Source organism: Leptidea sinapis, chromosome Z (assembly GCF_905404315.1).
Source record: "Leptidea sinapis chromosome Z, ilLepSina1.1, whole genome shotgun sequence".
Classification (NCBI taxonomy): Eukaryota; Metazoa; Arthropoda; class Insecta; order Lepidoptera; family Pieridae; genus Leptidea; species Leptidea sinapis.
This window is the reverse complement of record NC_066312.1, coordinates 32,732,531-32,760,457: the sequence shown is the minus strand read 5'-3', so window position 1 is coordinate 32,760,457 and position 27,927 is coordinate 32,732,531. Positions and strand designations below refer to the sequence as shown.

The window sequence follows — 27,927 nt, the reverse complement described above, 5'->3', positions numbered from 1 at the left end:
ATTACGTATATTTATTAGATAGCACTAGTTAATATTATTTAAATTTTATTTATTGTTTATTGTAATAAAATTCCTCAGAATAATTTCTGAATTATGCAATTCATATGCTTTGAACCTTCAAATAGCACTATTTTATCGAAAGAAATGTAGAATGATTAAAATAGATTGTTTAATAAATTAAAAAAATCATGTTTAATTTATTATTTTGAAGGTTAATTTCATATTTTGTATTTAATATTTGCTTGATTGTCGTCAACGCCTTTAGTCGCACTTTGTATGAAGGCACCCTAATTCAATTGAATATTAGGGTCGTGATAGAATTCAATAAAAGTTTTGTGTCTCACCTTTACAGAAATTTCGAATTCTTTACTTTGCAACGCGACTTCTGTACTGAAATATTTTTCCATTTCAAGCTACGACAAAATCTACCGAATATCCTAGTGGTAGTTTGAGCTTATTGTTTCATTTGTTACCTAATCGGAGTTCTATTTGGGTTTTATTATGATAATTCATAGTTATAATTTTTAAACTAATCCTCAAACTTTTCCATAAAATGGAATATCCGTTATTACCAACTTTCGTTCGTGTTTCGTTAACGTTCACCACTGTTGCGTTCGTGTTTTATATCAAGACTTAACATAATTATTGTTTTTTTTAAACTTCTTATACTTTTCTAGGCAATGAAGCAGTTGCTTAGTACTCATATAATTATACATTAGAATCTTTAGATAAAAAGACTCCATCTATTTAATTTTTTTTTTTTAATGGAAAAAGAGGACAACCGAGCGTACCCTTACTTAAACATACATACTTAAACCAGGGTCACCTGGTGTTAAGTGATCACTGCCGCCCACGTTCTCTTGCAACACGAGAGGAGTAAAAGGAGCGTTGCCGGCCTTCAAGAAAGGTGACGCACTTTTATTTAAGGTATCCATGTCGTATCGTCCCGGAAACACCGTGAAGCTCATTCCACAACTTTGCATGTAGTAACTTTTGTGCGACACAAGTGTGACAGATCCCGGTAACCTTTGAACTTTGTCCGCTCTTAAAGCCGAAAATCCGGGATAATACCCGCACGGTTTTGATCCACGTGCTGTTGATATCATTTTTATAAGGCTTCACAGGAGAACCTCGGAATTACATTCAACCTCGGAAAGGTTAACATTTAATAGTAATAACTAGGCTGTTTTTCTCCAAGCTTTGAAGAATTTCACAAAATAACTTACGATACGTACATCAAATTGCCACAGTTTTGATGAATGAATGAAAATAATATTGACCAAAAGTAGTCGTCGATTAAATAGTGACATGAGAATATATAGAAATTGTGTAAAAAATAATGTTAAATGTGTCTTTCTTTATTTTACTTTATTACAATAAGGGAGGAGACGGGAAAGACGTTCAGCTGATGGTATTTGATACGCTGTCCATTACAATGTAGTGCCACTCAGGATTCTTGAATATCCCAAAAATTCTGATCGGCTCTGCAATTGCGCTCGTTTCTTTGAGACATAAGAGGTTAAGTGTCGTTTGCCCAGTAATTTCACTAGCCACGGCGGCCTACAGACCAAATCACAATAATGCTTACACATTACTGCTTTGCGGCAGAAATAGGCGCCGTTGTGGTACCCGTAATCTAGCCGGAATTCTGCACAAAGGAGCCTCCCACTGGGATATGTTCTTGTTTGAAACAACAAAAACTATTATTACTTTAAACTTCAATTTATAAATTTGAAAACACAAATTAAAACAAATAGGTGAGCGAACTGTAAAACTAACTCCATGAATAATTTATCAGAACGGAGTCCCAAGTGTAATGGCCTATCAAAATTTTATTTGAGGGCGAGTTGAGAATTTTTGAGGAGATAATAAAATATAACGAGATACGAAAGAAGATTACTTAAAACACCTGCTTTTTATTTCAGTTCAATGGACTTTGGGGCAGGCTGTTTGCTTTTACTTGGATTTAAAAAGTCAATGTTAATAAAATATTGTTTGATTGATTTTATGTACAAACGAGAAGTGATTAAGTAATTTACACAAAGAGCGGAGCTTCACCAAATTTTTTGTCAATTTAAGCCTGTTTGTGCATTAAGTTACCCCAAAATTCACCAAGAATAATGTATTTTAGGTGTAAGCAGCGTCACATTTATATTGTATTATTAAATATTACGAATGGTTTTGTAGATAATCAACTACTACCGGTTAAATTATCACTGGACCTAACGTCGATGACGTCACATCGTCGCATTGTTACGGTGTGCAAAACAAGCATCACTAGGATATTATTAATAAATAAACTACGATTTAATTTTTTCTGTATTTATTGATTGATGTAAAGGTGTTGTGATGCGATACTGATTATTATTATAGTGATGAAAATTGAAAATATTCAGTGTCGGCTAATAAGATAACAATGTTTGTAAGTAACATTCCATTCTATTTTCGTTTTGAAATCCATGACGATCGCGGTTTTATTCGTACAAATATGACATAATATGATTAGTTTTTTTTTCTTAGATTAGATTTAGTTTTTAGGCACAAGGCGTTTCTGTCACAACTTCCATCATTTGGGCTACCCGAGAGCTTATGCAAGTGGACCTCTAGCTTCCTCACTGGGCGCAGCATACAGGTCGTTGTCGACGGTAATTGCTCGAACCCGAAGCCAGTGAACGCTAGTGTGTCCCAAGACTGTGTGCTTTCTCCCACGCTGTTTCTTCTGGATATAAATGATATGTTGGACACTTCCAACATACATTGCTATGCAGACGATTGCTTTGGTGATGCCGTATACACGGGCCATGCAGATCTCTATCGGGAAATCTACAACCAGTGCCGGGAGAAACTTGTGTCTTCTATAGAGTCCTCTCTTGAGAAGGTCGCTGAATGGGGTAAATTGAACCTTGTCCAATTTAACCCCCAGAAGAGTCAAGTTTGCGCGTTTACCGCTAAAAATCCCCATTTGTCGTATCACTGCTCTTCGATAACATTTCTCTTAAAGCCTCGCCAAATATCAGAATACTGGGTCTCGAAATCTGAAGCGATTGCTAATTCCGCGGCCATCTGGAGGGCAATACCAAATTGGCCTCGATAAAGCTGGGCGTCATTAACAGAGCGCGGCAATACTACAAGCCGGCCTACATTCTGGCGCTCTACAAAGCGCAGGTCCGGCAACGCATAGAGTATTGCTGTCATCTTTGGTCTGGCGCACCCCAGTATCAACTTGATCCATTTGACCGCGTGCAACGCAGAGCAGCTCGAATTCTCGGGACTCCAATGCTCTGTGAACGGTTGGATCACTTGCCGTTGCGTAGAGACTTTTATCACGGGGAGTGTCCCGAAGAGCTCTTTCTCCTGATTCCTGCCACTGAATTCCACCTTCACACGACACGCCACAAGTTGGGATATCATCCCCACCATCTGGATGTGTGGCGGTCCTCCACAGTGTGGTTTACAAGGAGCTTTCTTCCACGTACTACAAAGCTGTGGAATGAGCTTCCTTCTGCGGTGTTTCCGGGACGATACGACATGGGTACCTTCAAAAAAAGCTCGTTCATCTTCCTTAAAGGCCGGCAACGCTCTTGTGATTCCTCTGGTGTTGCAAGAGAATGTGGGCAGCGGTGATCACTTAACACCAGGTGACCCGTACGCTCATTTCTCCGCCTTATCCATCAAAAAATAGGTTATCCTCAAATTTGTTCCTCAAGTATTCTTTTGATTTTCAATAATTAACATTGCGCCACCTCTCAACGACTCGACTAAATAAACAACAATAGACGTTATAAATGTGGTGAGAACTATGTTGAAATATTTCTTAAATGTCAACGCGTATTAAATATGAAACCTCATGATGAAGTTTTGTAAATGCAAATTATTCAAAGCCACTGAGAGGTTGGCTTCTTTACAAGTCTGTAATATTTCTTTTAATTATAAATTATTCCTTAATGAAAGAACATTCATTCATTGCAATGAAAGCCGTAGCTATCACAACTTTATACATTTAATGAGTTTTGCAGGAAATGTTTTAGTTACAGACTGAAATTTGTCGTATTTTAATTTGATTTTCTTTGAATATGATCACTTATAATATGTATACCGTATATTCACATTAACATTGAAAGAAAATATAGAATTAATCATTTATTCTTTAATTGTATTTTATGTATAATATTAATCTATCTTGTGAATAAGCCCCCTTTGGCTTGACAAGATTTGCCTGCAAAATTAGTTTGGTTTAAGGCGAAGGGTAAACAGAAAACACGCAAACAAGGTGTTTTTAGAAAAGTTTGGTGGTGAAAATATAGCATTTGGAGCTATGAACACTACTTTATCCTGTTACACATACCCTTAAGTCTTACTTGTAGTTTGCTAATGCTTGCTGTTGGTTAAAGTAAATACTCCAGAGCTATTATGAAATACCAGTTTTCTTTGCAGTTAAACAAGTTTTTTCTCGGAATGATGCATCTGTTTAGTATACTACTCTCATAAAAGTTGTTCTTATAGCTTTCACTTTTTTGTGTATGTACAATTATTCAGATTAGTAATCAATAATGAGGATTGTAAGCAATTAAGCTGTTTGCGCCTGTTAAAATGTTACATTTAAGACGCAAGAATTTTGAAAATATTGGCTTTGTTACATAAGAGCCGTGAACTCATATCGCTCAAGGACGCCGGCATGTAGTGTCGTCTTAAAGTACTATAGATTTGTATATAAGAAACCTGAGGACTTTCTTGGGCACGGTTGATGTAACGGCTTGAGTGAAATAAGGGAGTTAATTGATTTTTGATTATTTTATTTATGATGTTAGACTATATAGCTTTAAAACTTGATGTTTATAAAAATCTAAAAATTTATCAAAAATCAAAATATTGGTCTTTTATCAACTCATTTCTTATAATTTGAGACAGACAGATATTCATCTGGGGTAGGTTCAACAAAATATGCCTTATTAATAAATATATTCTAAAATACAGACGATGGAAAAAAAAGAAAAGCGCGTACACCTTAAAGGCCGGCAACGCTCTTGTGATTCCTCTGGTGTTGCAGGAGAGTGTGGGCGGCGGTGATCACTTAACACCAGGTGACCAGTACGCTCGTTTGTCCTCCTATGCCATAAAAAAATGGTATTAATTTGTCACATTAAATATTATACCAGAAGAAAGACAAATACAAATAAAAAAGGTTAATTTAAAAATAATAAGAACCTTCCATAGTAATACTCCACCAAAAAAGTTTAAATATTCCGTTATTACAAGGATAAAAAGTAGTATTACAAATAAAAGTCTACAAGATTAATGTAGCAAATAACGTTAATTTTAATTAATCACTGAGACATTTCCAATTTAAATTGTAACGTTTAGCGTTTATATTTAACTTCGATATAAATTATTCAACAAGGCAATATTAGAGCGAACAGCGTAGAGGAAAACAAACAAAGCTAAAAACAATCCTCAATTTATGAGAACTGCAATTAACGTTAGAAAAAGTTTGTCGACATGAAAAATTTTATAAGGTGCTAGCTGACCCAGCAAACGTTGTATTGCCGATATTAAAATCGCTATACAAAAGTAACTGTTCGAATCGAAGATGGGTGAAAATTTGAAGTTGAATGTATTTTTTAATGCTGACTCATAATCAAACAAATTAAAAAAAAATGTCAAAAAAATTAAAAAAAAAAATTTGGCGTGGACCACCCTTAACATTTAGGGGGATGAAAAATAGATGTTGTCCGATTCTCAGACCTACCCAATATGCACTCAAAATTTCATGAGAATCGGTCAAGCCGTTTCGAGGGGGTTTAACTACAAACACCGCGACATGAGAATTTTATATATTAGATTTGTTGATTCCCATACTTCAAGAATCCTGAGTGGTACTGCATTGTAATGGGTAGGGCGTATCAATTACCATCAGCTAAACGTCCTGCTCGTCTCGTCCCTTATTTTCATTAAAAAAATATCCTGTAGTTTTAATGACAGATTATTTAAAAGACAATATAAATGGGTTTTTTACTACAGAGATTGACAACAACACATTGAAATGATGCTTCATGGGAAGAAAGACAGAGATACCATTAAACATGACGGATATGAAAACTCGATAAAACGTGCTATTCCATAGATATGACCCAGGTCTAAAAAAACTACTTTTACATTTTTTTTATCTTTATCCTTTGAGCCGTTTTCAATATACATGCAATATATAATTTCTAGCTGAATCTGGTAGTCCTACTAACTATATACTTAGTCATGCCATAAAAACTGAAATAAAGAAAAAAAAATCTATATTTATTTATATATTTATTACTTTTACAGTGTGTTAGTTAATACGTAAATATAAAACGATTTAAAATATAAAAAGCTTATTCGAAGTGGTCTCCATTTGCTGCAATACCGTTCTTTAAACGTTGAGGCCAGTTATATTATAATAGAAACACGAACTCTTTCCATGGGAAAATTCTTTTCTGCAAGTCGTACGGATTGTTTTAGGGACTCCAAATTATCATAGCTCTTAAAGCAAGCCGTGCTCTCTAAAACTGACTATAAATCATAATCCAGCCGTAATTAAGATCGGGACTAGACGACGGCCTGTTTTCAGCCCTGATGTAGTCCGAAACGTTCGTTTCCAACCAAGACTACGGTATACCGAGCTTTATGACCCGGCGCCGAGTCTTGCTGAAAGGATCATACTTAACCAAGTATACACATATAAGTACAACACCTTGTTCAATAACCATTGAAGTGACATTGTAGAACCAGTGTTGTAAAGAGGCTTCACGACCTCAACGACCTCGAACTCCTTTTGAGAAGGCTCAAGAATGGAATCTTGATACACTTGCCGATATTTGATACCATTTTCACAAAAGTATGGCTCAGTCACTCCTTCATAGCTAATACCCCACCAGCAAAGACATTCTCCATAATATTCAAATAGTAGGATATTTTTTTTCATATCAGCTAGCATCATCAGCATCAGCTAGTGAAATGCTGCAACGAAGATAAATAATGACAAAAAAATACAAGAGTTGTGAAAGATCAAGGTGATTGGTAAAACGTTGCAAAATGCACGTTGCAATAGAGTTATTATTGAAATGGAAACCTAAAAGCTGACAGCTATTAAGCAGATACTCGTAAAGGATTAGGCTCCTACGCGGTAACTTATACTACGGTAACGTATTCTTGATACACTTTTACGTGATTATTAAATTTACTACATGGAATTTTATTTAGTATTGTAAATATAGATCAAGCTTTGCTTTTTTGTTAATAATTAAAATTCATAATTAAATCTATAGTAATAATTATCAATATAGGTATTTAATCCAAATCTCATAAAAAAGATAAAATTTCAAATGTCGTGAATTTCTTTTGTATATATGTATTTACGGTACGCACATCTGCGTAGCTAGTCTACCGTGCAATTTGTCCAATCCGTCTTATAGTCAGTTCATCTGCGATTTTGATTTCCGTCTTACTTTTTTAATTTTCCTTTGTTTGTAAAACGAAAATGTCCTTTTTTAAACTCATACAGATACCACGCATCGAGCAATAAATGTGTGGCTGTCTGTTGAAATTCTTTGCACATGAGGGGATCGAATAAAGCAAAGGAGTTTTTTTTTATGAAATTCAGTACAACATTATATCGTCCGTTTGGATGATGTATTGGTTAGTAGGACATTGGGTGTTTTAATGTTGACAATAAGCTAGCTAATTTTCAGAATCGTTATTAGAATAAAATGGATTTAAAGCGTGGGTGTAGATAATATGTAAAACACCAGTCAATTTCAAAACGATAATGCAAAACATTGTAATTTGTATACTGACAAAATAAGTAGCACATCGCTCGGCCAATTAAAATCAACCAGGACCTTAATTATTGTAAAACCGTATGTGCTGACCAAGAGCTGAAAAGTCGTAATTTAATCGCGTTAAATACCATTTCACGAACAGCGAAAATGGTGAAATTCTGCGTTTTAGCGGGTAAGGTCCAATTATGTCTGCTTAACTAATGGCCCCACTTTTATTTGTAAAGCTTTTTAGCAAACTCTTTTTGTACATGCTGATTTAGAATTTTATAACCTGGTCCATTTTCAGTCTCAGGTTTATCTGAAGCGGCGGGTTAGAACAGCTGAGGCGACCATCTCTACGAACTTCAAATATTACGAATTTAAATTTGTAAATTTTAACAGCATTATCAGCCTTAAGATGCCTCCGACTTAAGATGTGTTAGTATCTTTCGATACTACTACATACAAACATACAACTGATACCTGGCTGTTAATTAACTATAGTAGTAGGCAATCACCGCATTTTTATTATCATAACCCCGAAATTAACCTCGAAAATGTGACATTTCACATATTCAGCGGGAAATGATCGAACTTTCTAACATAAATAATGCGTTACAAAAAAAAATTAAAAAGTTTGTAGTTTATAAATGTTAAATCATTTATGGCCTGGATGATAAAACATATTTTTAAAAATATTATGTGACGTAAATAATAAGTTTAACTATAGCCAATTTAGCTTTAGCTTTCTGGCGACTGCATTACTGGTAATCATTATATAATATATTTTGAGACCATATTTTAATATTTGGGTAGGCAATAAGAATTCTGTGTGGTTAACAGTTTTGATTTTTTAATATAAGCTGAACAAGGTTCATTCAGACATCGATAAAAGAAATAAGTGGTTTCCTTGACTTATTGGTGATTTCCCGAGAGAGCTATGGCCTGCAGATTTCCATCGTTGTCATTGTTATATATTTTCAACTTGTGAAAGAATTGGAAATTCACTTTACAGAAAAATTTTTATCGAATAGCCGAAAATCTTATCAAAATAAATAAAAAATATTATATAAAGATTTTTTTGTATTTTTTAGTGTGTGTTTATATATATTTTAAAATTAAATCCAATATTTCTGATATTTATCGGAAAGCACATTTACAAAATTCGTTTTTAGAAATGTTTAGGTACCTAATAAAATTTTATTCAGTAATTGAGTTTTGATTTTCCGCCCGTATATTTTTCTGTATAAGCCAGCCTTGCGAAAAAAGGGTCAGGGGTATAATTTCCGCTCGAATCTGATGTTGAAATCACTTCCATGTCTAAGCATTTTTTGGGTGCTAGTACTGTTTCACAAATTAGTTCCGATGATAAAATTAACAATAATTACCATCAAATTATAAAAACTTTCGTCAGATATTATCAATTAAATATTAAAATAGCTTAAATCACGTTTGATCGGATTCACACAATGTTACTATTATCAGCAAAAGTAATATAAACGTATTGGTTCCGCTGTGTTTGTCACGCACGACTTCCGATTGTTTCGATACTAGTCAGAATAAGCCGTTTCAAATATATAATACAATTAAAGATGTGTGAGCTGATGCACCTTCTGCACCTATAAATATATAAAAAGCCCTATTGATTTTTTCTGTTTTTTTTGTTTATTTATTGCATAAATATTTATTTACATTATTACAGCTGTATTTTTGATTGATAACTTTTCGTGGATGTATTACTTGAGTCATATATCACATGTGAAAATTATTGACCTAAATGAAGGAATGATTTAAATTTTGGCCTAGTATATAAAAGTAAAGTCCAGTAGTGCGCTAGAACTTCAACTTTAACAATTTCTTCCCAACATTTGAATAGCATGTTATCAAGTTTAATAGTGAAAATATTTGCCGACCAATCAAATATAATACAATAAATAAGAGCCAATTCATTTTCATATTAAAAAAACTACTTGCTAAATTAATTCGCCCACGAAAAACTAGACAGTTTTTACATCGTAAAGTTCTTACATTGGCAGTATATAGATTAAAAGGCCAATGATGACGCAGCGTTCTTAGAATTGGCACAGTCATAGCGAACTTTCAACAATATTTCATCTACCTTTCATTATTCAGCACTGAATTTTTACTTAGAAATCAAGTGCCACGTTCCAACACAGTGTTGCCAACTGATATATTTTCTGAACATTATCATGGCAATAAATTGGCAGTTTATTGTCGCATGCTGGGCAACCTTTAACGTCGTTCATGTTATAACGTATTTTACTTGAAGCATAACTGGGTAATTAAAAAATTAAATACCCTGTACAATTTATTTCTTTTGCTTAATACTTTAATTTTGTTTTATTTTAAAGATAAAATAAATATTGAACCCTGAAATAAGTTAATCAAAGGAAAAATACAATTTCAATTACACTCGGAAATTAAACTAATTGAATCCCAATCGAACTGGCTTCAAAGGTCATCTTATATTTGCGGGGTAATCTGCTTTTAAAATATTCTGTGAATGTAAAATTGTAACCAGTTTAAGATTTATTGTTATTAGGATGTTTCGGAATAAATAATAAAATCTATTTATTCTAGCAGATAGAGGAATAATTGAAGCATTACTATAAAACAAGGTCAAATTGTGATATTTAATGTCTGCTTATAGAGCTATAAATACAAAATATTATAAAAACACATCTTAGTTTAAGCTCAAAGTAGTTATATATAATTGAGTACTAATACTTAAAGCAATAATTTATTGAAATGAGAAAATAATGCTCTCTCTCAGAGCGCCAGTTGTTTCCGAAGCGGTAGTAGTATCTAGTATAATAAAAATGACATCAAAAATAATTCTAAAGGCATCAATTTTGAGAAAATAAATGCCTTTTTTGCCTTTTTTATATGTATTTTATACATAACCAAAAATATCACTTTATAGTTTTAGATTATTTTTAGAGGGCTACGTTATAAGCTACACCTAAATATCTGATATAAGTTTCATCTAATGCCACTCAGTTTTTCTTAGGTATCACCCAAAAGCGCAGAATACATAAAACCGCCCAGGCCTAATATATCGACGCCGTGGTTTATATACTCGGATGACTTCATTATTTTATGTTCACGGCAGGATAGTCGCATTGAGCGATTTTTAGTAGGGAAAATATTTACTAGTTCGCGTCACGATCAACCTAGACATGCTCCGTGAAATATTTGTAAGAAAAAATTACCAATGACTGCTCTATGTACTCAAATTTTTTGACGAGATGTCAGTAGTAAGTACATAGATGTTTGTTAGAAATTTTACCTAAAATTATTTGTTTCTTATTTTAGTTTTTTGATATTATGATAATAAAGCAAGAATTGTTGTTTTACATTGCATTACCGTCCTCTGGCACAAAAATATCGAAATAATCATTTGGTAATCGTGACAGTTTATAAGAGCTTATTGGCTACCACACTCCCTACCATTACAATATAGCCAAATTATTTTCTTTCCCAGAAGTTGATGATAGTCACATACGAATTCACCTTGAGTAAATGGCATTTGGGTACAGTGTACTCTAGGTTTGGGTGAGCCGAACTTGTTGCTTAGTGCTCGAATTCGATTGATAGACGGAATAGTATATTACGCACCTAGGGAGAAAAGTAGTAAGTCGTTCTCGCCCGCGGAACAATGACAATCGCGGGTGGCAATGTCCTACTTATCTCACGTCATAAAAGAAATATTATATTTATTAATTTTGACATTTGAATGACTAGCCAACATTCATGATTTTTAATAAGACTTAATTTTTAACAACAATTAAAAGTGTTTCGACAAAGTCACATTTACAATTTGTAATCAATCATACTATTATTGTTTTTTGGACATTGCAAATATATTTTAATTTGCATAATGTGTGATTTTGTGACATTGGTTCCCATACTAAGGAAGTTGAAGAGTTCAGTTCACTTCAGTTCCACTCGTCTTAACTATTCCATTCCTATGATTTCAAAACGCGTTTTTATCCTTTACAAACTATCTTATATAATAATATATTTGGATTTTATTCCCTTATCGCAACAATTTGCTAAGCTATTCCACAAATTTTAGTGTTTGGAAATTCCTGTTGAGTAAAACTTAAAGCAATCTTTACTGGGATATAACTTATAACATTTCCTCGCCATGTTATCAGCGATTAATATTGGATCAAATCCTTCGATTCTAAACTTTTCTACAAGTCTGCACTTTATCTATGATTTCGGTCACTATTTCTGTACCCAACGAGTACTTGTTGTATTTTTCTTCATAGTCATCTTCAATAGATAATTTACATGATTATATATACTTTATAATACTATCTGTTGCATACGGTTTTGGTTGCATAAATTCGTTTCATGAATTCCATGATACATTTTGGGATAAAATATACTCTTTATATTTTCTGTACCCCTGAGAACTAAAACTTCAGTTGAGTAGTAAAGGCTGCCGCTTGGAGTCTAATTAAAATCCAATTGGAATCCAATTGAAACAATATATATAATATATTTAAAACACACTTGGTTTCCTGATCCTTACTATAAATACATACACATAATATTTATAAATTGAAAAAAAAAATTATTTATTGCATCAGAATTCAGTTGCTTATTGTATAAATGTATTGGATTTTATTTGAATAAAATCCTTTTGTATTGTATTGTTAACTGTATTCTTCAATATTCTTACATTAGTTACATTTTTAATATTATTAATTAATTCAACGTTTCGCGAACCTCTGTTGTCGTCGTTTTCATGGGAAAAACCTATAACAGATACAATTACACGCATTTTAATTATTTGTAAGTATTTTAATTCATTAATTCATTAATATGTAACAGTCGCTTTAATCATAATTAATGCCATGTTTATTGAAACTTTTATTTTATTCATTTGAGTGTTTTTATTGTGATTGTCCATTATTAAACTAACCTTAACAAATAAATATTCCAATAAAAATATACATGCAATTGTTGCTACTAAAAGCATCGGTTCCGCAGGTAGAGCTATTTATTGACTATCACCACGTTTTTCCTTGCCTGCAAAGTACCGACGCGTTTTTGGTTTTCAAAATTATATCTAGGTTATTCAACGGTATATAACTTCTGACTCTTCTGGTATAAAAAGAGGGTATGGGATGCAACACATACCACCGGGTGAGCCGTGTCAATCAGTAATATATTTACTCGTTTCCCATGAAAAATACTATTGACAGGACACAGGACCATCTTAGACTAATAATTTATTTCGCATTACTATTACATTTGTGGGTACTGAATGTGATAACTTTTCATGTTTAACTTCACATTTCATAATTTATTACAAATAAATTAATACTTTAATTCGATTTTTTATAAAATCTCTAAGAAATTTTACTAATAAACATTGTAACCTTCAAACTTGCTATCAACGCATTTTTAGGACCTCCATTATTACTGTCCACAGGAGACGGTCCCCTCTTGTCATCAGATTAACTATAATATTGTTTTATTGTTCCAGTACGAAACAAGATCATTCAACAACAGCGGTATATCCGTCACCAACAGCTCTTGTGACATGTTCAAGTGTGTGATCTCCGTGAGACCAGATCAGGGTACCGCGGTGTACACCTGTGAGGTATCCAGTGAGGGACCCAGGTTCGCTGTAGACAGGCGCTCCGCTAACATGACGCTCGCTGGTAAGATATTTAATTAATGAGCTTCTTAAGCCATTAGTACATATGATACCACTTCTTTTCTTGACGGATCTCTTCGCTATCCGCCAGTTTCTAGTTCTGTTTGTCAATCTGTCAAGTGTTCTTGTCTTAGGATCATTTCAACCTCTTTAATATGAATTAAAGTCGGAGAAGATAAAATCATGTTCACCCAATTATTATAGAGCACCTAATCGAAGGAGTAATTTATATAATGTATTCGAAATCACCAGAACACGGATTTTTTTTAACGAGTTTTGATGACGATGTTACACACGCGCGTACGGTCAGCGTAGAACAGAACGTCAGCCTAGCGAAACTCTCCAAGAAAAAAGCGATTCACTCGATTGTATAAAACGTGCAGTCAATGATAGATTGACAGATGACGGCTAATATTGTAGAAAACGGAGATAGCCGAAGTCCACAACGTTTTAAGCAACTGTTAGCTTTCAAACTTATGTCAAATTAATGCACGTTTCATAATAAACTAAATTAAAATTTTTACTTGGCAGTCCCACCTCTTATTACGTAGTATTTACGCACTGATTTATTGCCCTAGTGAACGTAGTGCTTAAGTTCTCTTTGGCCATAGCGCGTCAGCGGACAGACTTAAGTCACACTGTCGAGCCCGACCGACAATTCTCGTCAGCGCGACATATAATAGCTCTACGCTCGTAGCAATTCATCAGCACTGGACTGAACGCTGTCATATGTTTTCATAGTGATAGTTACACTTAACTGACGTCAGCGCTGACGGTCGAGCACTAACGGCTGTTTTCAATAACCTATCTATCTTTAGTTGAAGTTACTAGAGGTAGACAAATCTATCTTATTGCGCTTACTTACATTTTAATAACCTATCGTCATAAAACATTGGACTATAACTATATTGGACATAACTATGGATAGATAAGATCTTATAATTAAACGGTGACAGCAATGTATCCGTTACTAGAGATACGTTATTAAAAACGGCCGTTAATGCAGCCTTACAGAGTGGTCTTCGTTAACACCGCTTATTCCGATTGTTGTTCATTATGCAGACTTAGCGGTTTTTTTTATATTTTATGTCATCAAAATGATATTATAAGAGCTAAGTCGGTACAAGTAAGTACGGTTACATAAATAAATCAAAATATTTTTCCAGGAAAAGTTATTTTTTCAGTTGTAGTATATTTTGCTAGGCCATACACAACGTATGTATATAAGTATGAACTATGTACAAACTCGTTAATCAATCTTATATTTAACAAGTTTAAGGATTTAATATATGCCAGTGATTTTGCTCAAGGACGCGTGACCAGGGCGTACAAGTCGTATTTAAAGGTATAAATAAATATTTTATGTATAGTAATGGAGGACTTAAAAAAATTAAGACAACCACCTGATAAAATTTTCTTCTCTGCATTTTTGGAAACAAAAATTATTTTATTTCAAGTAATATTAAACAAACATTAAGGCTTACATAAATTTACACTTCTAGGTACCAGTATCTTGCTGTTAGACAACCGATAAAAACAAACCAGGAATATCAGTTTAGTGTACGTGACAACCTACGTCTTACACTCGCGATTTGTATGGCACTTTGTGTTAGTGTGTGTGAATAGCTCAAAATAGAAGTTAGTAAACTCTATTTTATTCGACGTTTATCACGGGGAGTGTTCCGAAGATCTGTTTAACCTGATTCCTGTCACCGAATTCCACCTTCACACGACACGCCACAAGTTGGGATATCATCCCCACCATCTGGATGTGTGGCGGTCCTCCACAGTGCGGTTTACAAGGAGCTTTCTTCCACGTACTACAAAGCTGTGGAATGAACTTCCTTGTGCGGTGTTTCCGGGACGATACGACATGGGTATCTTCAAAAAAAGCGCGTACACCTTCCTTAAAGGCCGGCAACGCTCCTGTGATTCCTCTGGTGTTGCAAGAGATTGTGAATAAAAAAAAAACGTTTTCACAGCTGTCATAGTCTATCTAGACGTATAAATGATCTACGCGTTTAAGTTTAAACTAAATATTCCAAAATTCAAATTATAATTTTTTTGTTATAACATGTGATTTGGAATAATAAAAGCACAATAACCATACGATCATAGAACTATAGAACTGCTAGTTATAGTAATTTAGAAAAAAAAATGAATTTTCGTTATTCAAAGAGACAATTCAGGCCTTAAATAGAATCCTCGATGTGTGAGTCACACTTGCCCTTGAAGGGGTTTTCACAGCCCGAGTAGTGGTCAAATGATATCACAATATGATATGTATACATAACTACATATTATGTAGTAATTTTTCTTAAGCTAATTCGGATACCATGTGATTGCCATTTTTATATTGTCCTTAATACCAAATTTGGCATTAAGTCGCGCTTAGTTTTGGCTTTAGTTAGGTAATTTTTTTTATTTGGCCAAAATGGACTTGCATTAGTCAAATTATCTTTTAGCAAATCAAATTTAATCATTTTATCAAATGGCGCTTAAACGAAGTTGTACTAATACTTTTAAATTATTTAAAATGCTGCATAGAGTTTTTCAAAATAAGGTAACGTTTCAAAAAAACAACCATTTCAATTGAATTTACTTTTGTAGAAAATGTGTTTCTGCTAATTGTCATACTTTCATGGTATGTAGATATAAAAATTACCAGCAAATATTTTGTTTTTAAACAATTGACTACAGATTTGAAAAACAGAGTTTTTATAAACAGAAATGCGGAAAACGACGACAATATTAGACATAAATTTATCACACCCAACATTGAATGCTGAAAGTAATGATTATAGGTACTAACGCAACCCAAAAAATGGATTACAAATTATTTATTAAACAATAAGGTTTAATTATTACTACACACCAATGTTCATCAAATTCAGTCAAGTCATTATTGAGTCATAAAAAAAATCACAGACTTTACATTAAAAATCTTTTATTAAGTCTCCGGAAGACATAAAACTGTTATCTTTATTATATTTCCAATATCTTAGCGGAATAAATTGTTCGTTTATTCGACCAGCGTTTGATCTCTCTTAAACGATTTCTTCAATAAAATGTCCCATTTAACTTCAATAACCTTCAATAAACAATTACTTTTAAAACTAGACTTTAGTAATAACAATGACTATTTTAGGGACATTTTATTTATTTCACTAAAGTATGTTTTAACGAGAGCAAAATTTTTCAATAAGGATACCCTTTTATGACGCTGCGAAATCAAAATTATTTGACTAACCAACCATCGGGTTGTAGGTTCGCTACTTGGTGGGAAAATTTCATATTTTCATGACAGCTTATAATATATTGAGCTGTAGTATTTGAATAGGAAACATTGCTAGCTATAACTCATATCCAAGTTAAAAAAAGGTTGTTACTAGCAATTTAAGAAATAATCAGCAACTGTACCAAAACCAATCATATATTATAGATGTGACAGACGTCATGTTTTTATGTAGAGGAAACATGGAGGCAACAGAAACGCCACGCATGTGCTTACAGAGTACAGCAAAGAGTATGTAAATCCTACGTAATAGGAGGCAGGACTGCCAAAGTAAAAATTGAAATTTAGCTTACCATGAAACGTGCAATGATTTGATATAGATTTAAAATAGTAGTAATTACAGTATGGCGATGGGCGACGAAGTAAAATCCTGCTAAATTTGAAAGAAAACTGTTGCTTAAAACGTAGTGGATTTTGGAAGTCTCCGTTTTTTTACAAGATTATAGTAGTCATCTATCAATGACTGCACGTTTCATACAATCGAGGGAATCGCTTTTTTCTTAAAGCATCAATTCTGTATGACTGCAATAGTCTAAAAACCTTTCTGGGACGGCCTGGGCTAGGTGTTGTAAGAAAATGAACTAAGTCGTACAAACCGAGGCTAAGTGCAATAGTAGTAAAAAAAAATTTTATTCCTAGTCCGGTCGAACTAACTTACTACCTATATACGATCTGGATATATTATAATTAAAAATACATTGTTATACATACAAATGCACCGTTTCCATGGGAAAATTAGAAACTACTTGAAGTAGAGAATTTCTACATGTGAGAGCCTCTTCCACGGTTAGACAGACTAGTCAAAATTAAGCTAAGCCAACTACTACCACTCCTCTGAACAATGTCATCCTGCTAACTAATATAGGCTCTGCTTTTTTACGTACCACTTGAGGTCCTTTTGTTCTTAAATTGTTTGATATTAGTTTCAGTGTTGCTATTTAAAATTTTGGAAAGTGGATAGCTTTGTCTCACGTATATTTTGAATGCAAACCACGGGTTTCAACACTTACTGTTGCTATATAATATGCATTGGATTACTCTTAGACACTTATTCGAATTATTAAAGATACCCATAGCATGCCATCTAGTGATATCGTATCAAGGCCCTTTCGGTAATCTTTAAAAACGATATAATATTAAAGTCCGAACTGTTATTATTAATACATATATAATATTAAGTATTCTGTTCTTAGCCTTATCAATAGACTTCTATTATTTTACTTATTATTCACTTAAAAGGGTAAATTTATTATTATAATATACTATTTAGGTAAAGAGATCCAGGGGCACCTTTATCTTACAAGATACCAATATTAGGAGAGAGTTAGGAGAAAAGAAACAAAGAAGCTGTAGAACGGAAGAGAAAGATGTAGCTAGGCGAGTGAAAAGGAAGGGAGATCATTATCTGGCATTCGTTCGCCATGGTCCACCTTCGCACGACACGCCATAAGTTAGGATATCATTCCCACCATCTGGATGTGTGGCGGTCCTCCACAGTGCGTTTTTCAAGGAGCTTTCTTCCACTTACTACAAAACTGTGGAATGAGCTTCCTTGTGCGGTGTTTCCGGGACGATACGACATGGGTACCTTCAAAAAAGCGCGACACCTTCGTTAAAGGCCGGCAACGCCTTTGTGATTCCTCTGGTGTTGCAAGAGAATGTGGGCGGCGGTGATCACTTAACACCAGGTGACCCGAACGCTTGTTTGTCCTCCTATTCCATAAAAAAAATGGTGCTCTGCATATGTCCAAACCATGACATAGAGAATAAAATAGAAATATATTTAGTTACCATAGGGATAAATAATATAACATATTGCAAATAATACTTGGTAAATGCCGTGAGTCTATATTATTTATAATAAAATCATTCATATTTAATTTTATTGTTTAATCAACAGTGCTTCCAGAGTACGAGCCTCTTATCACGGGCCTCCCGACAATAGTGCAAGCGGGTCAACAGGCTTTCGTCAACTGCACTTCGGATTACTCTCTGCCAGCATCCCACATTGAGTGGTTCATTGACGGTGAATTACAAGAGGTAAGCATCAGGATAAAATATTATCTTAGTATTATTTTAAGTGATACATGGGGCACACTTAAAGTTTTGCACTTCTAGCTAATCGGAACTATTTGAATTTGGAATGGAAACCATTTCTCAATTGTTTTTTATCACACATCAAAGTTCTACGTACGCAACGAAAATGGAATTAAGTCGAAATAATTTTAGAGTGATGATTTTAAAAGTTCTCTCTCTTAGATATCGACAATATTTCCTAAAAGGCTCTGTGATTCCTCTGGCTCGGCAAAAGAAAGTGGACAGCGGTGATGCTCAACATCAGGCGCCAAAAATAATATTTGAATGAAAATAGCCCGACAGTCTTTACGTTTGTGTGGTAAAGGTTATTATTACATAAATGATTTTCGTAATGATACCACAGACTGGGAATTTTGCGAACTCCGTCAAGCTATTTAATTACAAATAAGTACGGTATATTGTAATATGATATATTATTTTGTTACGAAAAAAGCCCGCTGAGTTACTTGCGCCCGTTCTTCTCAGGTCTGTGACAACTATTTCGAATGGTACGTTTTAACGTTCAAAAGGTGATTTTAAATCTGCTTTGAAGAAAAATATTTGAATTTGAATAAATGTCATATCATATTCAAAATTTTCGGTTTTGCAAGAATAATATGATATTCTTATTATTAATTATTGGATGTCCTACGTATAACTACAAATATCACTTAATGCGCTTTATTTATATCGATTCGTTATAATTATATTTCTGCGAACTAAAAATAGTCCTTCGACGTTTTCCAAGATATTCTGAAATAATTTGATTTTCTTACAATTTTTTAATATATTAATAATGCATTAGCTTCATTTTATTTGTTTTGTAAAATCAAAAAATAACAACTTTTCTTCCTACTGTTCTTTGACCCATAAGTCAAACCCATTCTGTGCTAACTACACTTGGAATAAATATCAATTGATGCATATTTGAAGAGTGCCCCAAGTTATAGTTGATTTTTAACTCCTCCTGTACTCCAAGAGAAGAGGCAGTGATCAGGTAACATCAGATGAAAAGTGCCCACGTTTGTCCTCCTATTCCATAAACAAACTATTACAAAAGGCTACATTTTCAATTTTAACATTTATTCAATCAAAATAAATCTTATAACTACATTTAAAATACTATGTCTACATAAAATTAAAACTATCATTACGTGGAAGCGTATCAAGAATACTGGTAGCATTTCCGCGTTGGTTAGCTAGGCTGATCCGTTGACCGAGATAGCTGCCAGTGCTTGGGTTTCCTAGTATATCTATAGTATTTTGAACATTCTCCTCGCCTCAGGGCCCCACGGGCCAAGTGTCTCGACACCAAACGGCACAAAGATGTATGACTCACTGAGACCAACATATTTGCGACGCTTGCCGTCTTCGGCAGTCGAAGCAGCAGCCCCAGCACCAACTGACATAATTTGGACATGAGAAGGAGCCAGAGTGTCGACGCAAGTCGTGTTCCACACCAGCGCCCTTCCCCGTGCCCAAGCCACCAGCGTCATTCCATCAAGACGCTTGTCAGCTTCAATTTTCAATTTTGTTTTTAAATAAGGAGACAATTGAGTATATGAGGCAACGGGTGAGACAAGAACGCATGGTGAATACCTTCCACCACCGACCTCTACTATATATCACTGTCGGACTGGCGGCTGTCAAAGTGCTTTTATGCCTGTTTGATATTCGTCATTATGGCGCTGTTGGCCATGTAGCGAGAATCTGCGGAACTAAAACTAGTGATGACAACCTCAGCAAACATAGATAGATGGTAGGAAACTATTTAAAAAATTGTGTACTTTATTACGTTGATTCTTGCAGTGTGATAGTAAACTATAATTACCACGAAAATCGAACAAAATTAATTAAAAATGCGAAAATACTTCAGAGTATTGTACGCTCCTTCGCAGCCATTTGTATTATACGTCAAAATTAGTTCTCTGGACGCTCGCAGTTGGCGCTTCAAATAGGCACAAAAAAAAACTGTCAAACATATGGAACAGCCTGTCCAGTGGTATTTATACAGTTCAGTGCCTTCCACTAACGTAATAATGTGACGTCATAAAGGAAAACTGCCATCAACAACTTTTGCGTTGCTTATTTCCTGCAGAAATTAAAGCTTTTTGTCCCTGGCAGTTGTCTTTGCCGCTTGAGATATTGCTAGAGTAATAAATACTGAGTACTAAGTTACTTTGGACGTTTATCCATAGAAATATTATTATTTGGAAGTTTGTAACTTTTGATGAAGTTCTTCACAATTAATCTTACTAAACTAAAGGAAAGTCGTGTTTTTTAATAGTAAAGTTATTTAGTTCGGGCTAACATCGTAATCTATTGATAGTTACTGAATTTAAAAGTAACCCTGATTAAAAGTAAACGATTGTATATTCATTATTGTTTTTCCTCCTTAGTCCTAGTACACTTGTATTTTATTGTATATTTGAATACGAAGACCTATGAAGAAGTCATTAATTCTAGCTAAATTATTAATCGACACGGCATTTTCTTACTTATTTCTTCAATTAATGTTACCAAAACAAAGGATGCCACTGAAATAAATCCTTGATTCTCCTTTAATTTTATACAAAAATAATTGAATGAAATTACAATTCAGAGCTCACGGTAGCTTGTAACCAGACTAGTTTAAACTTTAGTTAAGGAGTGTGCCGTAATTTGAATCTTATCATCTTGTATGTAGTTTCAAAATGTATTGGTAGCTTGTTTCGTTCTGATACCCCTAGCGTGATAGCATTGCATTTAGTAAAATTATTACTTTTTGTATTTCATTTGATGCGGATATAAGTTATTTTCAGTACTGCAGCGATTTGTATTTTGTTTTCAAAGTTTTCTTTGATTTTATAAATGTTGTATTGTGCTACTAACTTGTAGGATAAGTTTGATATTGCTTTTAAATTCAAATTCAAATATTTTTATTTCAAAATAGGACTTAAGATCATTTAATAAAACTATGAAAGCATTCGTGAGAAGAACGGGCACAAGAAACTCAGCGGGCTCCTTTTTTTTAAATAAAATTTTATTACAATATAATTTAGTACAAGAAAATTTATTATTAAACAGCCTCGAAGTAGTCGCTCCATTCCCAATCTTTGGTGTCATTAAGTAAGTCAGTTTCGTTATAGTAACCTTAACAATTCTTTGGAAAAAATAATACATTGTCGTAAAAAATCGATAAAACAGCGTAGGTATTCGCTGCAATGTCGCTGACTCACCTAATGCGAACAATAACAAATTAATTTACTTTTCTTTTATAGTAATTCAAGCAAACATTAAAAATTCTTCATATATTTTCTATCGTTCTCTTTAAATGAAAGCTTTATAGTACCAACACGCTATTGAAATAATCATTTTTCTTATTTTGACATGTTAAGGAAATTAACTATAGCTAGAAGGCGTCACGATTTCTAATATCCGGCTTCTATTTTATAAGAAAACATAATTTCGTGGCTAATAGCAATATAGTTTTCTTTATAAAGAAATAGAAAATGTATTTTTTCACAGTATAAATACTAGTATTATAATATAATAATAATAATATTGACACACTTTTTAAACAAATTATCTTGCCCCAAGTTAAGCATATATAGCCTGTGTTATGGGTTACAAGACAATGAAATATTTAATACAATAAACTTACTTAAACATACATAAAATCTTATAAACATACATATAAACATACATATAAACATACATAAATACATTTAAACATCCATGACTCGGAAACAAACATCCATATTCATCATATAAATGCTTGCACCTACCGGGATTCAAACCCGGGACCTCTAGCTTAGTAGGTAGGATCGCTAACCACTCGGCTATACAGGTCGTCAATACAATATAGGTTAGACTTTCGCTTTTCGTGTATTTAACTCTGAGAAAAATATAGTATAATAGTTTAATGTATAAAAAACAATATTTACCATACATAAGCAAAAGTGTGTCACTTTTGCTCTTGAACACACTACAGAATTTAAATCTTCGTAGAGGCTAATAGCACAAAATACAACATTTATTTTACAATACAGTTGTTAGACATGACGTATTTTCAGATGCTATATTTATGATTCGAAAAATATTTTTTACATAGGTATCATTCTTTTACAGGGTTGTGACTTTTTACGAGCTTAATCATTGCTTTTACAGTTAGTTTTAAAGATATAAGTCAATTCAAAAAGTTTAGTAGTAGCAAGTTTTAATACATGGAATAAATCGAATAGACTTTATATGAGGTCAATTCATGGGTTGGTGCGTTTTAGCATTAAATTCTTTTCAATGGTAATGGTATTGTTTAATGTAGTTAACCAGAGGTAACTGCTGAAGATCTAAAGCGATGGGTCTATGCATCACTCGCTGATGGATACAGATTTGTTTCCTTAGGTGTGGAGATGATGAGTCCTTGGGGTTCCTCGGCGAAAAAACACATAAAAGAGTTATCAACGCACCTTACCGATTTGACAGGTGACAGTTTCGCAGTGTAACCATACAAAACAATAGATGGCTGTACAAATATGATCGAAACAAATGCTCTGACAAGTTTATTTACCATCGAAAAAATTTACAAAAATTTACAGTTTTTCTGGGTATTCTTCCTCACACTAGTTACATACAGTTTTATCCACTTTACTCATTCGTTTTGTCCACCTTTCCGGAATCTTTTTGCTGGTATCGAAAAATTCAACCTTCTGAAAGCACGCGTGACACCCGCTTTTCGCCCGAAACGGAGGTGCATTCCAGCACGAAATGCGATTCCTCTCCAGGATAACATACCGCGCGTCTCACTTTCGATACAATATCGAAATTTTTTTTATGCTGACGCATCAATATGAATAAAAGTTAACATGTTAAGTAGGAAACCGACTTAGATATAACGATTATATGGTTTTTATGAAATTTTTGGAATATTCAAAGACCGTTTCTAAACAAAATTAAAACCTAATGTTCAGCTATGGACTGATAACAATTTAATTTTGCAACATGATACAATGGAAATTTGCAATTAAGATGAGCTGTCAACGAGGAATGAATTATGTTTAAATAGCTTAATCCCGCAGGATCAATGTTATTGTTTTGTTGTTAGTAATTAAACCTATATTTAGGTTTATACAAACAAAATACTATACGTTTTGCTACAATAACTATTCATATGATCCATAATAACCCTCTCGATGAATTAATGTGCATTTCAAAATTACTTAAAATTGAAGGTCCCCTTTCGCCCCCTTAGAGGAGGAGTTTCTCAAATCCGTTTCTTAGCTGAAACGTACGTCCTAGAAAGAACCTACCTTCCAAATTCCAAGTTTTGTTTGTTGTTGCTCGTAGTTTCTGAGATTTCCAAATGACTCAATTATCGGTGGAAATCTCTTGTATAAGGTTGTCCCAAAGTTATTGGACATAAAGGGAAAGTACTTTAAATATCGATGATAAGCTATTTTACTGAAAGAAGACGTGATATTATTTTTAAAAGTTAGTACTTCTGCATTCAAAGATTTTCTAAAAATTACTTGCCTCGTCTGGGAACCGAACCGACCAAAAACTAATAACTCTTCTTAAGTTACATAGTATTTTAAAGGAACCTTTTCCTACTTGGATTGGTACGAATGGACCGATTAGATGGCCGGCCAGATCCCCGGACCTTACACCATTAGATTTCTTCTTTTGGGGATACGTGAAAGATATGCTATACAAAAAACGATACGAGAACGTGGGCGAGTTACAAACAGAATTGCGCCATATCATATCGAGTATTCACCATAAAATGATAAGAAAATCAACAGGCAGCAGACTCATTAAAAGATTTGCGTAAGACAAGAGGGATCACATTTTGAGCGTCTAATTAATTAATTTACATAAAATACTAACTTAATTAACTACTTTCTTTTAAAATACTATGTTACTTAAAAATAGTTATTAGTTTTTGGCCATTCTTTCAATTGGCATCATAAGAGTAGGGGTTTTTTTTTACATTTAAGTCGGTTAGATTCCCAGACGACGCAAGTAATTTTTAGAAAATCTTTGAATGCAGAATTACTAACTTTTAAAAATAACATAAAGTCTTCTTTCAGTAAAATTGCCTATCTTCGATATTTAAGGTACTTTCCCTTCATGTCCCATAACTTTGGGACAGCCTGTATATATAGACCTATTGAATTTATTCAATTATATCAATGTTACTATAGTAAGATGTCGTGCTCGACAAATCACTGTAAGTGGGTAGTCTTGCTTTTGTTGCTGATGGTGAATTGTTTTCCTATTGCCGAAAGAATAGAGGAGGCAGAAATCAACGAAATACTCTTGATTTTTTGTTTCTAATAAGAGACTAAAAATCCGCATTATTGGTCATATGGTCTAAACTCTAAACGCTCGTAAATTCTAAGTCTTTGGTAAGGCTGACGTAAGGCTGTTTCAGTGAACTGAATTCAAATTCAAATTAAAATATTTTTATTCAAAATAGGATTTAAAATCACTTATTGAACGTCAAACACTACCACCCATTCAAAAGAGACTGCCTCAGACCTGAGAAGAATGGGGCAAGAAACTCAGCGGGCTTTTTTTTATTTTAAAATATGGATTACAATGTGATATTGTACAATAAACATTTATAATAAAAGAGCCTGAGCGTGTTCGCTTTATTCCCGGTCCGTGGTGTCATTAAGAAAATCGTTTATGCTATAATAACCTCTCCCACACAAACGTTTTCTAACAATTCTTTTAAAATTCTTAACACATTTGTTTTGTACATTTTCTGGGATCATATTGTAGAAGCATATACATCGCCCAACAAAAGACTTACTAACTCGACCCAACCGAGTAGTAGGCATAACAAGTTTATGTTTGTTTGTTGTAAGTTTAAGTTTTGAATAATTTGAATGCTGTTAAATATATCTTTAAATCTCTAAAATAACAGTAACTATATCTCAATATATTTTGGGTTATTTTTCGCATTACACACCGTAGTGTTGAACGATACAACAGTTTTGACATATTCTTCCCTTATACCGGGTTCCGTATTTCAAAAGAAAAAATGGAACCTTTATAGGACTTTGTTGTTCCGTTCGTCTATCAAGACTCTTTATCTCGGGAACGCGTTGAAGTATTGCATTGAAATGAAGTCTCATTGAATAAATCAAACTTTTAAGCTTACGTGAAAAAATAATACGGTTTATATTCCGCAAAAACGTATTTTGGCACTCTTGTTATTTGTTATATATATTACAGCCATTGTACAATACTCTATTTGATTGAAAACAGTAGCCTTTGAGTTTCGCATAAGTTCTTCTTACTAGCTCAAGAAATATTTGTAGTCACGATTCAAAAGCGCTAAGTTTAAGCCTAATTGAATAAAGTTTATTTGACTTTGACTTTGATAAGTAAATGGAAAAATCTAAAAACTTATTTATACACTAGCTGACCCAGCAAACGTTTTATTGCCGATATTAAAATCGCGATACAAAAGAAACTGTTGATCGTAGATGGGTGAAAATTTGAAGTGTGTGTGTCAGCTCCGAGTTTACTCCTCAAGAACGATTGTCTTTGAACAGGTACTAAACAAAATCAAGTCCAATGGAGTCGGTTACAAACACACATACAGCAGAAGCTAATAAAAGCGTATTAACTAAAAAAATAAAATAATAGGTTAGGTTAAAAATTGTCTATTTAGCGTGAAATGCGCTATATAATATACTCTCCATATTAAATTAAACATTTAATTATGTGTATAGCTCATATAAATTTGTGTGAACTATATTGATAATTCAATATTTAATAAATACAAAGCACACATTTTTATATACACAATACATGTCATATTAATGTATGAATTGTAACTTACTTAGTACCCACGTGCTTATCAGATTTTCCGGCACTATTATTTACACCACTTTCTTCCATAATTTATAGAATTTTCACTAAACTTTACGAAAGTATAATAAAAAATCAATTTCAATAATATAATAAAGCTTCAAAATACAAGAAAGTGAAAGGTGCGCGAGAAATGATGCGCACCGAAAACGTGACTATGGCGTTTGATAAGCAGATTTTACTGTCTATATTTTACTCATACCGGGCGCCTTATATGAAAATCGATTATTAAGGAGTAAACTCCAAAAAATTTTAAAAAATTTTGTTGGACCACCCTTAACATTTAGGGGGATGAAAAATAGATGTTCTCCGATGCTCAGACCTACCCAATATGCACTTAAAATTTCATGAGAATCGGTCAAGCCGTTTCGGAGGAGTTCAATGTTTAACACGATAATTTTATATATTAGATTTGTAATTAAAAAAATATACGGACCCTCTGTAAGCAAGTACTACTCGCACTTATCTGGTTTTCCACAATATAATGGCTATTCTTAAAGCGTCTCAAGGCGTCCACTCCAACACATTTTCTTATAATCTTTTTATCTTTAGCCAAACCTTATTGAGAAAATATATCGCAAATAGTATTTTGTGTACATTGGTTCATCTCGTGGGTATCAACTACAGTATTTTTCTACCGCACAAATATTTACTTACTAGCTGACCCGGCAAACGTTGTTTTGCCATATAAAGTATAATTCACGCGATAGTTTTATAAGTAATAAAATATTGCCTATATTATAGCCTGTACATCATTTTGTTCTATTGTCAATAGTTTTTGCAGCGCACGCAAAAATAGGTTTTCGATTTTACACCTTGTGTTACATAATAGCAATTTTACTACGGATCCCTAATTTTGAAAAAAAACATAGCCTATAGCCTTCCTCGATAAATGGACTACCCAACACTGAAAGAATCATTCAAATCGGACCAGTAGTACCAGAGATTAGCGCGTTCAAACAAACAAACACTGCAGCTTTATAATATTAGTATAGATTCTCATTCCTTACGTGAAAAATAATTGTCGTTTAAAAATATTATGGCTATAGCACTTAATTGTAACTACATTTTTAGGTAAGAATTAGATATAAGATGATCCTGTTACACAAAAACTTATTCATGTTTTTATTAAATGAATTTTAAATACTTTTAAAAATAATTTTAAATTTATATACGACTAGCTGATCCGACAGACGTTGTTCTGTATA

General features: G+C 33.4%; 1 protein-coding gene across 1 annotated transcript in view; it reads left to right on the top strand.

Annotated features, from left to right (window-relative positions):
• LOC126978277 (uncharacterized) overlaps positions 1-27,927 on the top strand; it is a 142,150-nt gene that overhangs the window by 88,759 nt on the left and 25,464 nt on the right. The window contains exons 3-4 of the mRNA XM_050827013.1: positions 13,312-13,489; positions 18,681-18,820. Of these exons, the coding sequence (XP_050682970.1) occupies positions 13,312-13,489; positions 18,681-18,820 (318 nt within the window). The remainder of the gene's footprint in view (positions 1-13,311; positions 13,490-18,680; positions 18,821-27,927) is intronic.